At 36.7% G+C, this 16489-nt stretch overlaps 1 protein-coding gene across 5 annotated transcripts in view; it reads left to right on the top strand.

The window, feature by feature from the left end:
• The window catches only part of FSTL5 (follistatin like 5), a 318360-nt gene that overhangs the window by 40624 nt on the left and 261247 nt on the right, over positions 1-16489 (top strand). For 3 of the 5 annotated variants that reach the window (XM_057419057.1, XM_057419060.1, XM_057419056.1), the window contains exon 3: positions 11905-11938. In XM_057419057.1, coding sequence (XP_057275040.1) covers positions 11905-11938 — 34 coding nt within the window. The remainder of the gene's footprint in view (positions 1-11904; positions 11939-16489) is intronic. The other 2 variants (XM_057419061.1, XM_057419058.1) reach the window with 1 other exon arrangement.

Raw genomic sequence — 16489 nt, 5'->3', positions numbered from 1 at the left:
TCATTTTTCTCCTTCTTGGTAGTTGGTGCAGTGCAGTGTTTTGTCTTTCAGCTCGGGAACAGAGCTGATAACAATGATGCTTTGGTCTGGCCAAGGACTTTGTGAGCCTCATGCTCTGCCAGGGAGGAGGGGAAGCCAGGAGGTAGCAGAGACAGGACACCTGACCCAAACTGACCAAAGAGCTATTCCATACCACAGCACGTCATGCCCAGGAGGTAACTGGGAGTTACCCAGAAGGGATAGGACTGTGGTGTTGGAGGAGGCGTCGATCAGAGCTTGGTCGGGCTGGGGGGGGGGGGGGGGGGGGGGCAAGTTATCGGTTGGCTGATGGTGAGGTGTTGTGTTCCCTTGTTATTTCCTTTATCATTATTATTATTGGTGGTAGCAGTAGTGATTTGTGTTATACCTTAGTTACTAAACTGTTCTTATCTCAACCTGTGGGAGTTGCATTCTTTTCGATTCTCCTCTCCATCCCTCCTGGAGTAGGGGGAGGGCAAGAAGGGGGAGAAGTGAGTGAACGAGTTGCCTGACTGGGTTTAAAACACCACAAAGACCCATCCCATTGCAATTGATAGTTTGTGGTTTATTCCTAGTGGTGGGTTTTTTGGTTTTGCTTTGGTGTGTTGTGTCCCCGTTCCGCCTCCCCCCCCTTTATTTTTATTTGCTTTGTTTTGTTTGTTCTGGGGTGGGTTTTTTTTGTTTGTTTTGTTTTGTTTTAGTTTGTTTTGTTTTTTTTAAGGTCTGTGCATTAGCCAGTCTGACTTCCCATATAAAGGTCTCCCTTTTCTGTAATTCATTCATTCCCTCTGTAGCTGGGGCATAAGTAAAGCATGTCTATCAAACAAATTACTGAGTCTTCAAATACTTTCCCTACCTTAATATTTTCAAATAATTTCCCTTGATGGTTTACTGTTAACAATTTGTAAACAACAGAGTTCATCATTTGGACACAAATGTCTTTTACTTCCAATGACTGCTTCCTGGTATATACTCTATCATTAGACAGAATGTAATGAAAGTCTTTGGTTTGGTATAAGAAAATGTTTGCAAGACATTATTTATAGTTTGTTATTAAAAGCAAACCCTGTTTTAGTTGTGCCTACTAGTATCAGTCCAGGGCAGGGAAGGAAAAGAGATGTCTTTATATAAAGAAACTATACTATATATATGTGTGTGTATATATATATATATATATATATATATATATATATATATTCTTTTAACCTACATGCTTCCGATATGAGCTTCAAGAGAAAATAATTAAAAGCTTTACAATACTTTGCCTACTTTACAGTAGGGAAACTGTAACCAGTTGTTGGCATATCTGCAGTTTATACAGCTTTACTTCATGATTCATTTTGAAAAGTTAGTTGAAATTCAGCAATCAAATACTGAGCTAATCTTGAATTTTCTAAGTCTCAGTGGAAAAAAATATCATCTTAATTTTACTTTGCAATTTCCTGAATGTCACACAGTAGGTAATACGGTATAACCTTTCATCAAATCTCTGGTTAAAATGAATGTATTCCTCAAATATATAGTTGAATATATTATAGAAGGGCAAACAATTAATATGCCTATGATGAACTTCTCTTTTTCCTTTGTAACACTACCTTATCTGCCATTGTAAGATGAATGGTAGAAACAAAATATCATTCCTAGAAATTTCTCAGCATATTGGTTTTAATCAATATGGTAGATGTACTGCAATTTCACCCGTAAATATGTCCCAACACTGACTAAATATTACTTGTATTCCTGGATTGTAAGAAGGTGATTGAGGATGACTATGTTCTGTAATTGTCATTCTTCCTGCAGATTATCTTTTACCCAGACAAAAATTTGCAAAGAGGAAAGATAAAACCTAAATGAGCCTCAGATAGGCTGAATTGTAAAATGCAATGCACATTATGTGGTTTTTAGAAAATTAAGCTTAAAAACCATCTCTGAAATATTTTAAAAAAGGGGGTGGGTTAGACAAATTACTCCCATTGATGTCAGTGGGAATTGTGCAGCTAAGATCCATCTATACCTACTATATTATCAGGAAATATAATATTTCTCAGTAGTTGTGAGGGTACCTGGATTTTTAGGAGCTGTCATGAGGGGGAAGATAACAGAATACCCATTAAATACTGTCCCTTAGAAATATTGCCTCTTGGAGATTATTCTCTCCCTTCTTTGTCAAAATAAATATATACACTGAATATGATTAGCTTATGTGCTGGAGGAGATGAATATACTTTTCTACAGCACCTTATCTCCACTGTCCTGTGTTTTGTTATTCTTTCTTGGTAGGCTGGAAGAAAGTATGTCTTATGGGGTCTATACATGGGAAAGTAATTCTACCCTGAATGACCATTTCAAGTTTAATGTAAAATATGCACAAATAGCAATAATCTACTTTGTATAATTATCATTTATGTAGAATTCATAGCTCCTCCAATTCAGCTAAGGAGAATTGTAGCCTGGATTTAACTACATGAATTGGCTTATACAAGTGTCCTGGGTTCAGCAGTAGCAGTCATTTTTCTCCTTAGTAGCTGGTGCAGTGCTGCGTTTTTGACTTTCAGCCTGTGAACAAGGCTGAGAACACCAATGTTTTTAGCTGTTGCTAAGTAATGTTTGCTCTGACCAAGGACTTTCTGAGTCTCATGCTCTGCCAGGGAGTAGGGGAAGCCAGGAGGAAGCGAGACAGGACACCTGACCAAAACTAGCCAAAGAGGTATTCTACACCACAGCAAGTCATGCCTAGCATATAAACTGGGGCAGTTACCTAGAAGGGTTAGATCACTGCTCGGGTTGGGCTGGGTATCGGTCACTGGGTGGTGAGCAGTTGTATTCTCTTTCCTTGTTATTTCCCTTTTCATTATTGTTATTGGTGGTAGCAGCAGTGATTTGTGTTATACCTTAGTTACTGGACTGTTCTTATCTCAACCCATGGGAGTTATATTCTTTCGATTCTCCTCCCCATCCTTCTGGGAGTGGGGGCAGGAAGAAGAGGGGGAGTGAGCGAGTGGCTGCTTAGTTCTGATTTACGGCTGGGCTTAAACCATGACTACAATCTTCAGTATATAAGCTGTTTTGGTTTTAGTGGTACATATTTCAACACAAAAGTATATACTTCTACTGTTTAAACTATGGATTAAGTATTTTAGTGATTAAAGCACTGTAAAATCAGCAACACTGCACAGCTGTGTAACACTGGTAGAAATTTCTTCTGTCATGTACTATGAAAGATGTATTCCGTCTGTCATCAACAAAGAAAGTATGAAGTCATATTTAATAAGTTATAGTTATGTTTTTATTTCTATAAGAGTGAGCTGCCTAAGAAATTTACCCAGGATGAACTTCTATGCATGTTCTGTTAGGTTAAAAAAAAAAAAAATATTATTACTACTTTTTTCTATTCTGCTCAGAACTGTGGCCAGTTGTTTTAGGACAATCGCCCTAATGAAGGCAATGTATGTATGAAAGGGTAACAGCCCATGAAATAATTGATCCTTAAAACCAGCATGAAGATTTTCTTATTTTTTCCTTTTTAAAAAAGACAAAATTTGGAAAACAGGCCCTTCTCTAATTCAGTAAACTTGAAAAAAGATTGTATTTGGCCTTTGCTTACTGTTTTCTTGGGCCCGTAGAATCCTTAAGATTCTTGAATTCAAAGATAAGATAAAAATCAAAACTATTTCTCAACTTCTTTTCAAGTGCAATAGTAATCAGGGTGTATAAGCCTAACTCTAAAGTGCTTATTTCTGTTGGGAGCTGCCTGCAGCCTGATGCACGGAGGTCTTTTTACACTAGGCAGCAGTTTAGGAAATGTGTCTACATGGATCATGAGCAACTCTGCCAGAAGAATTGTTGCTTTTAAAATGCATTCATCTTTCTCTGCCTATTTTGGAAAAGGATTATTTTATTGAATGTAATACATAGTGTACACGGTGTATACAATGTTACTGTGACATTAGCATGAAGTTTGTGCTTGGTACTGCAGAATATTAAGAGGTAGACTGTAACTTTATCCCAGAAGAATTGTTTCACCTTGAAGATGATGTTCTTCATCTGCTCTGCTTTACATGGTTCGAGGATTCCTTTAAGACTAGTTATGTGCCCTATCAACACATCTGAGGGATAATGCCTAAGTGGAAAAACTGGATTAGGCTTTGTGTAGAACTTTCAACGCTGGTAAGTGGACAGAAGAAAGTGCATCTTTTGTTGGACCCTGGTCTAGAGATAGTTTTTCTTAAAAGTATATAGGTATAGAAAAAATGATGTGGAACTTCTGCATAATTTTATTTCTTCTCTGCTTCTGCTTTGAGGGGTTGTAATTTGCTGCACACAAAGAGGAACAACTGCTTTATACTTCCCTTCCTGGGAATGCAGTAATTGTTCTCCATATTCCTTGGGGCTCTAAATCAGCAAATCAAGAAGCAAATCATCAGATTTCACAGTTCCCCCCACCTCTGTGGGGCTGGCATTTTTGTTTTTTTTTGCTTCTGTTTTTTAATGAAACAAATCACAGAATCCTAAGGGTTGGAAGGGACCTCAAAAGATCATCTAGTCCAACCCTCCTGCAAGAGCAGGGTAACCTACAGTACATCTTTCACTCTTGTATCTAGGCCTCCCAAATACTGTTGGGACCATTTCCATAAGGGTTCATGAATTCAAGATTGCATCAAATTTTCTCCAGAGGCCTGTAAGGCTTATTTTAAGAATGTTGTATCTAGTAATACCTAATCCTGGGAATGTCATTACTTCTGAAAACTTCAACAGCTGTATATTTTACTTTATCTCTCCCTAGCTATCTTTCTTCACATCTTGTTTCCTTCATACAATCTTATATTCATGTGGTGTGTTAATTGGTACAAGAACAACCTGTGGTATACTATCTTACCATAATTTGCTGCCATAAATGATGGCTGTCTCTAACAGTATTGGGCTGTGTATGCAGAATATCCATGCAAGAATCCTGCTACAAACACTAAACTACAAATTTTGTAATTTAGTAATTTACTAAAAGTAGGTAGTGTTCTGAAAAGAGCAACAGGAAAATGCATTACTTTTTCTTCATCCTTTCTTCCTTACTGTAGTAAGCAAGGCCTCATTTACTACTCCTAACAGAACAGCTTTACAAACATAAATGTTGTTGCTTTCCAGGCATTTTTAGTTTAAACTGCTATTGCACTGCAGTTGCTGAGAGTCTGATGAAGTCTGATTCTGTGAAACTTTTTTGAAGCACAAATGTTCAGTATAATGTCAGTGATCAAACTGGCTCTGGGAATAGTTTAACAAATTGTTTTGTGCTGTATGTGCACTTGCTCTCTATGGCTGTGACCACACTACTGCTTCATCCATGAATAAGAAGTTTCTCCACACTTAGAATTCAGATTTCTTGTAATTAAAGCTGTCGTATTACTATAAGCTAATATACGTTAATACAAGCTAATATAGCTTGTGTGTGTTTTAACAGCTTGGTGAAAAGAACTATCTTGGTACTTCTCTCACTGAAAAATTGTCTTTAATAACAATTATTCCTTTAATTATTTCTTTAAGTGACTAGATAGTAACAAAGTACCCCTACCACAGAATGAACATTAAAGATAATGAACACAAACCTAATTTTCTGCATTTTAACTACACTTTGATATGACTGATGAAAAATTTTCATTATAAAATGTTAATCTAGCAAATAAGTTTGCACTCCCTCTTCCAGCAGAGTTTCTGTAATTATCGTTTTATGTTTATTAAATTATTGTAATTTTTGTCACATATCAAGGACAAGCTACCATATGTTTTAGACTAATTAGCACTTTGTTTATTTTAAGAATTCCATTAGTTCTTTCTAAATAAAGCCAGCATGGAAAAGAAGACTTTGCCTGAATTTTACAAGAAAGAAACAGGGCTCTTTACCACTAGCCCACTCTGGCAGACACATACCCAGATCCTTGGCAGATGTTTCAGGCAGAGAGATGAGTGAGGTTCCAGATGTAGTGCGTACGTACTACATAGAAGTATGTAATTTGTCTTTTTAAAACAGAATTAAGTGGAAGTCAGTATGCTTCTCTTTGCCATCCATGGTTTATAAATACCAACTATTCTTTCAGAAAGGGAAAACCAAAGAAAGTGCACATGATACATATTGAAATGGGGCTAAGAAACTATCTTTACTGTTTCTAAATTGTCTGGTGGATTTTCTTAGTCCTAGAATATTACCTACCTTTACAGAGCAGCTCTAGTCTTTTCTGTAAATAGCTGTGTGCCTTCTTTGGACTCACTGTACTTTAGGAGTTCCTTTGGCCATCCTGCTCTACTCCACTTTTGCTAAAATGAAGCCTCTTTTCTAAATAAAATTTGATACTATACCAACATTATTTACTAAATACGTCATTTCTGAATGACAATGTCAAAATGTTAAGATGTTTTAAGTGGTATCGATACTATTACTGTGTTAAGACGAAGAGAAAATACCACTAGAAAAGGAGCTTTTATACCTTGCAAACGCATTTCTGTTCATATTTAAATCAGTTTCTTTACTGAGCCTTATTTGATATATCTTGCGAATAGTTTATAACTTATGATTTGACAGAATAGCAATTTGTGTGGTTAGCCATCCATGATCTTTTTTAGTTCACAAACACAGAAGAAAATTTGACATTTTCTCCACTTTTATCCACTGTGCTTTGAGAAGTTTACATTCAATTCAGTCTGTTAGATGCATAAGAAAGGTTTCTTTACAGTTCTAATATGTTCTGCATCAATGCATTTTATCAGGCTGGCAAAATATGATGCAACACAAGACCATGCAAAGCCATGCCACTTCTCTGATTAATTTGGTTGGAAACTGTTAAATTCAAAATTAATTGTTATCTTGAAGCTAATAAAAAAAAATCTTGGCATGCAAGATGACTTGTTCTGCTTAGAGGTGACTTATTCCAATAGAGAACAATATATATTATGGTTCATTTAACCATTTCAGCATTATTTGGATAGTAAATATATATCATTTCTTTGACTGTTTACAAGTGAGGTGAAAATATCTTGTTTATGTAACATAATGCAGTACAGGAGAAAAGCAACAGAAATGTGTGTCGCACATAATAGCGTACTGGTAGAAATTTTTTATTTTCAGGCCGAATAGCAGCAAAGCCATTAGCATGCTGTGCAAGTGCAAGAGGAAATATCTGTAAGCGGCGAGGAGAAGCATGACACGCCAACCCAATATGGGTGATAAGCAAACTTCTGCTTTATTTGTGGTGCACTTCGCTTATATCCGCGTGGTGTTTAGCCACGCCTACTAGTCAGAACAGTATTGGTTGGTTCTACACAGCTTCCTTCACATTCTCCTCCCACATCCGGTATCCGGTTACCTGTGAGGCCTACACCTTGCCTTGCTCACACAAGGCCTCTAAGGATCCATGGCCTTGCTCTTGGAGCCATTCTGCAACAAATATCTGTCATGATGAGCAATTGTTTCTTTACTTCTCTCATGTTCCATGATTCTGAGAGGTTTTTTGGGTGGTTTGCTTGTTTCCAATTTGGATGAACAGCTCCTATTTCCTTGAGGTTCTGACCTTAATTTTTTTAAGTTACAAGTGCTAGTAACGTTTACTCACTAACATAAGTCATTGCATCATAGGTGTTTTCTACATAAATTAATTCACATACTTTCTTTCAATAATGAGGAAAATTTGAAGGTTTATTTAATGCATCTTCAGTATAATTTTTTCTGTTTTGTTTTTTTTTTTTTACTCTCTCTTTTCAGTTGAAAAGTCTAATATTATAGTAGGCTTTCCCTAGGCAGAAGGTTAATTTCACAGTTCAGAGATGCTACACCCAGTCTAATCACTGCTTAATCTTGAAATAACTTGAGGCCAACAGTCTTCTCTTTCTATCTGGATGCACTTGGCTGCTACCAAGGGTCTTGCTGGCACAAGGCATATCACACTGAGGCTGGTCTATGATCTGCTAGCAAAGATTTTCCTTAGTAGGCTGAATGGCAGCTTAAAATTAAATTTTGAGTCTTTTGAGAAAACTAAGTCATGAAAAGCTGTTAAAAAATCCTCATCTGATATTAAAGAAAATAAAGATATTAGAAAAAAATAAAGTCTTTAAAGAAAATAAAAGATACTTTCTGCTAAGGCCTTCTTTTCTTGAAAATGTTTTTCTTTTTGTTTTTTCTTCTTTGTTTTTTAGTCACTGAAATCTTAATGTATTCCATTAAATAAAAAATCCTGTTTTTTTATTTTATTTTTAAATTTCATCAGTCACTTTTTTTTCCTCTCCTAACTTTGCCAATCTTCTTGCGCTCTCTTATCCATAAAAAGTCTTTCTCGATCCTCATAGTGTTTCCTTTCTCCTTTGAAACCAGAATTTGATTTTTAAGATTGCTTTCCTGCAAGGGTACTCTGATCTAGGAATCAATTCTTGGATTAAGTCTTCAGAATCTACTTATTGTAGTGTAAGTAGCAGACATTATAGGCTTTGCAGCTTTGTTGGAAAAAAATTCCATTCTTGTAATTGCAAACTAAAGGAAAGGAAAAAAGACTAGTGAGCTCTGTGAGACTAAACAGTGTTTATGGAGCATATAAATTGCACTAACTTTCATTCTCTGACCTCTTAAAAGATAAAAAATTAAAATAAACACAAATTCTCCTTTGTGAAGACTTGAAGAATGTACTAGATGGATCTGTTAAATCAAATGCTGACTATAGTTTAAAGAATCATAGAATAGTTAGGGTTGGAAAGGACCTTAAGATCATCTAGTTCCAACCCCTCTGTCGTGGGCAGGGACACCTCACACTAAACCATCTTACCCAAGGCTCCGTCCAACACTGCCAGGGATGGAGCATTCACAACTTCCCTGGGCAACCCTCACTACCCTTACAGTAAGAAACTTTCCCTTATTTCTTATCTAAACTTCCCCTGTTTAAGTTTAAACCCAAACTAATGTCTTATCATACTTTGTCTCTAAATTAGAGAGACATCAATTTGATAGATGGACCACTCGGTGGATAAAGAGCTGGCTGGATGGCTGCACGCAAAGAGTTGAGGTCAATGGCTCAATGTCCAGCTGGAGACCAGTAATGAGTGGTATCCTTCAGTGTAGGGACTGGTCTTGTTCAACATCTTTGTCAGTGACATGGACAGTGGGATTGAGTGCGCCCTCAGCAAGTTTCCCAATAACACCAAGCTGATAGCTATGTGTATGGGTTGATATGCTGGAGGGAAGGAATGCCATCCAGAGGGACCTTGACACACTTGTGAGGTGGGCTGATGCCAACCTTATGAAGTTTAACCATGACAAGTGCAAGGTCCTACACCTGGGTCGGAGCAATCCCAGGCACAGCTACAGGTTGGACAGAGAAGAGATTCAGAGCAGCCCTGCGGAGAAGGACTTGGGGGTGTTGGTCGATGAGAAAATGAACATGAGCCGGCAGCGTGGGTTTGCAGCCCAGAAAGCCAACCGTATCCTGGACTGCATCAAAAGGAGCATGACCAGCAGGTCGAAGGAGGTGATCCTGCCCCTCTACTCTGCTCTTGTGAAACCTCACCTGGAGTATTGTGTGCAGTTCTGGTGTCCTCAACATAAAAAGGACATGGAACTGTTGGAACAAGTCCAGAGAAGGGCCACGAGGATGATCAGGGGACTGGAGCACCTCCCGTATGAAGACAGGCTGAGGAAGTTGGGTCTGTTCAGCCTGGAGAAGGCTGCATGGAGACCTCATAGCAGCCTTCCAGTATCTGAAGGGGGCCTATAGGGATGCTGGGGAGGGACTCTTCATTAGGGACTGTAGTGATAGGACAAGGGGTAACAGGTTAAAACTTAAACAGGGGAAGTTTAGATTGGATATAAGGAAGAAGTTCTTTCCTGTTAGAGTGGTAAGGCCCTGGAATGGGTTGCCCAAGGAAGTTGTGAATACTCCATCCCTAGCAGTGTTCAAGGCCAGGTTGGACAGAGCCTTGGGTGACATGGTTTAATGTGAGGTGTCCCTGCCCACGGCAGGGGGGTTGGAACTAGATGATCTTGAGGTCCTTTCCAACCCTAACTATTCTATGATTCTATATCCTGTATTTCAGGAAATACCATTCATTGTATTTATTAAGGATGTATGTGAAAATCCCTTGCAGTCTAGTACACCATATTTTATTGCAAATAAAGGCAGAAGTCCTCTCCATCTCCCTCTCCCTCCCCCTCTTCCTTTCAGTACCCAGAACAAAAAGCTTCTCATTTATAAAATTGAAGTTGCAAATTTTGGGGACAGTTTACTGCCTTGGCTAAATTCTCAGGTTTGTTTTTTTTTTCATGTTATTGAATACAACTAGCTCAGTGTATACTTAACACTGAATATCAGGTTATGCAGGAAATTGGTTACTGTATTCATTCTCATATAGGTGATATGAAGGTGATCAGTGAATACATACAGTTGTGTACAAGTGTGTTACTACGGAAAATTTATTGATTTACATACTGTCAAACTTTCATTTTATATGGATTTCACCATTTCTGAAGACCTAACTTTTCATTCAAAACATAAAATAAACCTAAAAATACAATTAGGAGAACATGCTGTGGTAGCAGTTATTGCTTGAGTTGTAAATAATTCTTCTGTGTTTGCAAAGCAAACAGGATTTGTGTCAGACAGTGAAATCAGAATGAATAAACAGAAGACCTGTCGACTTTAGTTGTAGTTTCAGAGTATTTAGAGTGAGTCCTTTGGTAAATGGACTAAACTAACTTGCTGCTTTTTATTTCCTTTTTTTTTCTTTTTTAAGGGGAATCTTGAAGCTGGAAGAAATGGTTGTGTGCTTATTCAAAAACAGATTGACAAGTTTTATCAGCTAATGTTTTCTAACCATGGAAGTTTATATCCATTTTTGTGTGGTGTTGCCTCAGTAGAATGAATCTTTTCCTTTTATTTGCTAATGTATTTTTATGTTATTTTTAAACACATTTTTGCAGAAACATAATATAGTAGTATTTCAAAGAAAAAAAAAGATGAGAAATAACTAGATAACACTACTATGGGAAAAGATTGATTGATTAGAGTAAACAACTGAGGGGATTATAGTGAAAAATCTGTTGACTGTGAATCAGCTATGTAATTCTGTCTTTTTGGAAGCAAACTGCTATTTTGAAATATGTTAATATATGTTATGTGTTGCTGGTGCAGCTTTAGAGCTGATGCGTTTAAAAAAATCCTTATAGACAACTCTGAAGTGGAATATCAGAATACTTTAGGCAACACATAGTAAAAAATTCTTAAAAATAGAGAAGATTTGGGGATAACTGAAGGAAGAGAAGATGACTTTATTTTGCTTAAAAGTTTAAATGTTTTCTATATTCACTGAGATGCAGGCAAGTCAGGAAAAATAAGAAAAAATATTATTTATAGTTTAAGGGATTTTGACATTTTTTCATGATGGAACTGAGGACAGTTAAGCACTGCTTCAGGTCTTACAAGGTTCTGGAACACCCTCTCCATATCATGGAGTAACTTAGGCTGGCAGTGGCCTCTACAGTTACCTAGCTAAACCAGTTGCTTAAACCAGATATAACTTCAAAATTAGAATTGTAGAATGATTAGGGTTGGAAAGGACCTTAAGATCATCTAGTTCCAACCCAGGTTGTTCAGTTGAATTATGAGTATCTCCCAAGATAGCGATAAAGTGACAGAGACTGCACAGGTTCTTTAGACAGCGTGTTCCAATGCTTAATCACTGTCATTGTGAAAAATACTGGGTGAGTTTAAAACCAGGTTATATAGGAATCTTTCTGCAGCAGGCAAAGTGCAGCTAATTTTATCTTGGAGCAGGAAGGAGGGTGAACTAGACTGTCTCTCTATGTCTGTTGTTTTTGTATTAACTAATTCTTTAAATAATACATTTTTCTACTTTTAATTGCAGCAGGAAAAGAATCAGGAAAGCTCAAGAAATAAAGGTACGTGTTAATTATTTTCAAAATGTGGAGATAATTATTATCGTCACAAATCTAACATCCATTGTTGGTAAAACATTATCCAGATGGATTGTTTGGAAAGTGAGATGAAATGTAGAAAGTGAATAAGCTACTATTTTCGAAACTGCTTGAGATGAGCAAAGCTGCCTGCTGTACTCTGGATGGGATGGGCTGCATGGCTTCTCACCAAGTTTGTGTCCTCAGCTATGGACACTTACTATACTTCAGTGAAACATCAGTACCGTTACTTTAGCTTCTCCCTCTCCATTCAGTAAATCTGTGACTGGATGTGATTCCAATTTGTGCAGAAACCGATCACTTTCCTTAGTAGGCTGCCTTGCAAAACTAGTGTCAGGTTTGTGTTTTGCATACAATTTTTTTATACTTTCACTGCGCTTTACTCTATGCCAGTAGCTAAAAACTACATGAAATAGAATATCCAGGTTAAAAACCCAGCCTTGTTTTAAGAAAATTAGAAGAGTTCAGGAAACCAAATTGTGGATTTCATGTTTAATCATATCACCTGAGTTAGCTGTTCATAATTCAGTTATGTATCACAGTACTGATTGATCTCAATTTCCTAGTTTTCTCTCCAACTAAGAGTAGACACAGACATCTGAAGACAAACTAAATCCAGTAGCTGTTTGGAGTTGTGTCAGGACAATTACATTATTCATGATGATATGATGATTTACATCATGGAAGGATCTGTGGTCCTTCATTTGAAGAGTGTGCATAGTAAAATAAACCCTTTCAGTTTCAACCGTCATATTAATTAGATGTTAGTTTAGTTAACTAACCAAAGAAATAGTTTTCAAAAGCTGAAAAAATATTGCCCACAGCTGCACCCAAAGGAAAGCATTCTACTTGTAGGGAGAGATCCGTTACCTCCAAACAGGCAGTGATATTGGTGTCCACCTGCACGGAATGCATTGTGATTATATCTGCAACATCTTTTGAGAAAATTTTCAATCTGCTAAACTTCCTTCATGTTGTGCATGTCTCTGCCTGTACTGACAATTCAACTTCAGTGGTCTGGAAGACTACTCATGCATGGAGTAGGCTTTGGGATATATACAGAGGTCTTCTTAATTCCTTAATGCTTTTTGGGGATTGTTTTGTCACTGTTTTTTTTCTTTTTTTCTTTTTCTTTTTTTTTTTTCCTATTCTTTTCATATTCTTTAAATTTCTTATTTGTTTTCATATGTTCTTTTTCCATGTTATTGCAAAGTTTCAGAAAGATATTTTTATTTCACTTGTAACTTAAGGCATATAAGATCTTGAAGGTGTTTCTTCTTAAAATATTGGTTGGTTTGGATGAAACAAGGTTAAATTAATATTTCATCATAAATGGTCTGCATCGTCAATAAGCAGCTACCCTTCACGTGCAGTATCTAAATACGTTGTGCTCTGCATGTGTTCTTGTGAGATGGGTAAATGCTGTGGTTTATCCCCAGCTGGCAACTAAGCTCCACTTAGCCACTCACTCTCTCACCCCCAGTGGGATGTGAGAGAGAACTGGAAGAATAAAAGTGAGCAAACTTGTGAGTTAAGATAAAGACCGTTTAATATGTAAAGCAAAAGCCACACATGCAAGCAAAGCAAACCAAGGGATTCATTCCCCCCTTCCCATCGGCAGGCAGGTGTTCAGTCATGTCCAGGAAAGCAGGGATACATATCTAATAGTTTCTTGGGAAGAAAAATGCCGTTAACTCTGAATGCCCCTCCCTTCCTTCTTCTTCCCCTAGCTTTATATACAGAGCATGATCCCTTATGTTATGGAATATCCCTTTGGTCCGTTGGGATCAGCTGTCCTGGCTGTGTCCACTCCTAGCCTCTTGTATACCCCCAGCCTCCTCACTGGTGGGATGGGGTGAGAATCACAAAAGGTCTTGACTCTGTAAGCAGGCTTGTAAACAGCAGACTTGACTCTGTGGAGGCCTTGACACTGCTCAGCAATAATTAAAACATCCCTGTACTGTCAACACTGTTTCCAGAACAAATCCAAAGCATAGCCCCATACTAGCTACTATGAGCAAAATTAACCTTTCCCAGCCCAAACCAGCACATGAAATTATCTCCAGGGTCTTAGGCCAGTGTTCTAACAATATTCCTTACTCTTTCCACACATGGCAGATACCGTATAAGGTAAAAGGACAAAAACATTTTCTGTGCTTCCTTTAATATTCTGAAACTCTCAGAACCAATGTTTTAGTCTTAATACAGAGGACAACTACAGCTCATGTTAAAGATTCCTACCAAATGAAGCTGGAATCTCTGATGTGCCTCATAATTTCCATTGATACCACTGTTTCAGTATCTGATATTTATCAAGAATTTCTTCATAATACAGAAGACTGTTTTTTTGAGGAGGGTATTGCAACAGAATTATAGTCAAATGCCTTTTGACTTCATCAGGATCCAGACATTAGTAACAAGCCCCATTCCATATCTTTTACTATATTATAAAAGCCTAGTATTTTTTATTTTTTCTTAATTTATTGTTATAAATCTGATTGCGCTTCATGTTTTAGCAGTGATGTTATTGTTTTGTAGTGTTTGTGTTTTTTCTCCTGACATTTTTCTGACCCATTTTTTTTCCCATCTGTTACTTCTACTGTCAGCCACTAAGTCAATCACACCAAAATAGAAGCCAGTACTCAGACATACCCTGTTCTGACACTAATCCCATCTCTCTCTGATCTGTGATATTCTTTTTCATGTTTTATTTAATGGATAATAGACCTTTGTGTACACTGTTTGAGGAAAAAAACCACAACATTGCTATTATGTAAAATAATACATTAACATTTTACAATTTTTGTATATACTGGCAAATTTCCTTATACTTCTGAAACTTCTTCATGCATGAAAATGGTTATCACCAGAGAAAAATATAAAAGAAATTAGTTTCATAAACTATGTCTTTAATATGAATGAAATAACAAGGCAAAGAATTGCCAACTAAAACCTCGCTAAATTTTCTTGCTGGTTTGGAGTCACAATTTGACCTCCTTTACATCTCTTTTCCAGTGCTAACTCGCTCAGACAAATTAATATTTTATTCTAAACCTGTACTGGACTTTAAAATAGATACTTTTGCAGTAAATTGGAAATACGTTTGCCAATATCAAATTGTGTTGTATTTAAGCAATGTGCAGAATTTTCTTCCCAGCTCACTCTTAACTTTGGAGACTTTCAGGTGCTTTTAAAAACTTATATTACAAACTTTAAAGTGGAAATTGTTTCTGACAACGTTATTCTGGAAAATTTTTTTTTCTGAAGAACCAGAAGGCTGACTAGTAACACATATTGATGATTTGCTGAACTTCAAAGCCATCTCAATTCCTTTGCTCAGAAAAACCACGAGCACCCTGGAAATAGTGAGTCACAAAATACTTCAGTTAACTGATAATGTTTCAGATGATCAGTTCCTAAACTCAGTCATGATTATTTTGAATTACAGGACGATAATTTTCTTTTTTTCAGAACTAAAAATCAATCTCGGTATGGAAAAGCAGTGTGTAATATGTATTCCTAAGAAACAACAGTAGCAAAACCAGAGAAAATCTACTAGACCAGAAAAGCTAAAAACCAGTTTTGAATTTAGGTGGTCATTTTGCTGATATGGAACAAAGAGATGATACTGTATACAACTTGTGTATTTTTAGCTATTCGTTTTAGCAAATTAAATAACAGTTAGTGAAGGATATAAATATTGCTCCAGATAAAATTTGGAAAGCATACACTTTTTATAGCATTTGTAAGATAGCCTGCAAATTATTTTAATGATATTAACTTGGATACTTTTACTTAAGTACATTTGAGACTGACTATAGTATACTGATCAATTTTTTGCTACCTGCTATTGTTCTGAGCTTTGAACATCATTAACAGTCAAAACTAGAGTTTAGAGAATACTGACTGAAGTATTTTAATTACAACCTGAGTTTCTAATTGTATTCAGTCCTCATTTCATGCTTACCTTAATAATTTGAATATGAAATCACTGTTGACTCACAGATCAGTTTCAAAAATATAATTATCTATTCTTATGAACATATTGCCAGACTCTTCTGATATCATTAACAAACAACTGTTCCTTTTATGACCTGTAGCTACTAAAATAGAGGATACCATATGGGTATCACTTACATATCTTACTTGCTTTGTAGTCCTTAGAAGTTAGTATACTTGCACAACACTTGTGGCCTTGTCTGGGGTTCCAGATTGGTGGTGGTGTCTTCTTCTACACAATGATAAATGTAAGACAAAAAGGAGTGAAAAAATGCTTAAGACTGTTCACAATTGAAAGAATTTAAGGGAAAAAAAACCAAACAGTAAGGCCTTAATTAAAGCAATAACTTCTAAAAGTGACAACTTAGCTTGAGATGCTCTCAAATGCCAGTGGGCGAGCAAGCTGTTATGTCTATCCTGCAATGTGACTGGCTGTTATTACTTTTTATAATGGTCAAAGCTACATATGTTCTGATACAGTATAGATGGCATCAGCAGCTTATGTCATGTTAATCA

The sequence above is a fragment of the Pezoporus wallicus genome, unplaced genomic scaffold (assembly GCF_028554395.1).
Source record: "Pezoporus wallicus isolate ANWC-B61680 ecotype Strahan unplaced genomic scaffold, APGP_CSIRO_Pwel_v1 contig_2384, whole genome shotgun sequence".
NCBI classification, from domain to species: Eukaryota; Metazoa; Chordata; class Aves; order Psittaciformes; family Psittacidae; genus Pezoporus; species Pezoporus wallicus.
The sequence above is the reverse complement of the archived record's forward strand: the minus strand, read 5'-3'. Positions and strand labels throughout refer to the sequence as shown.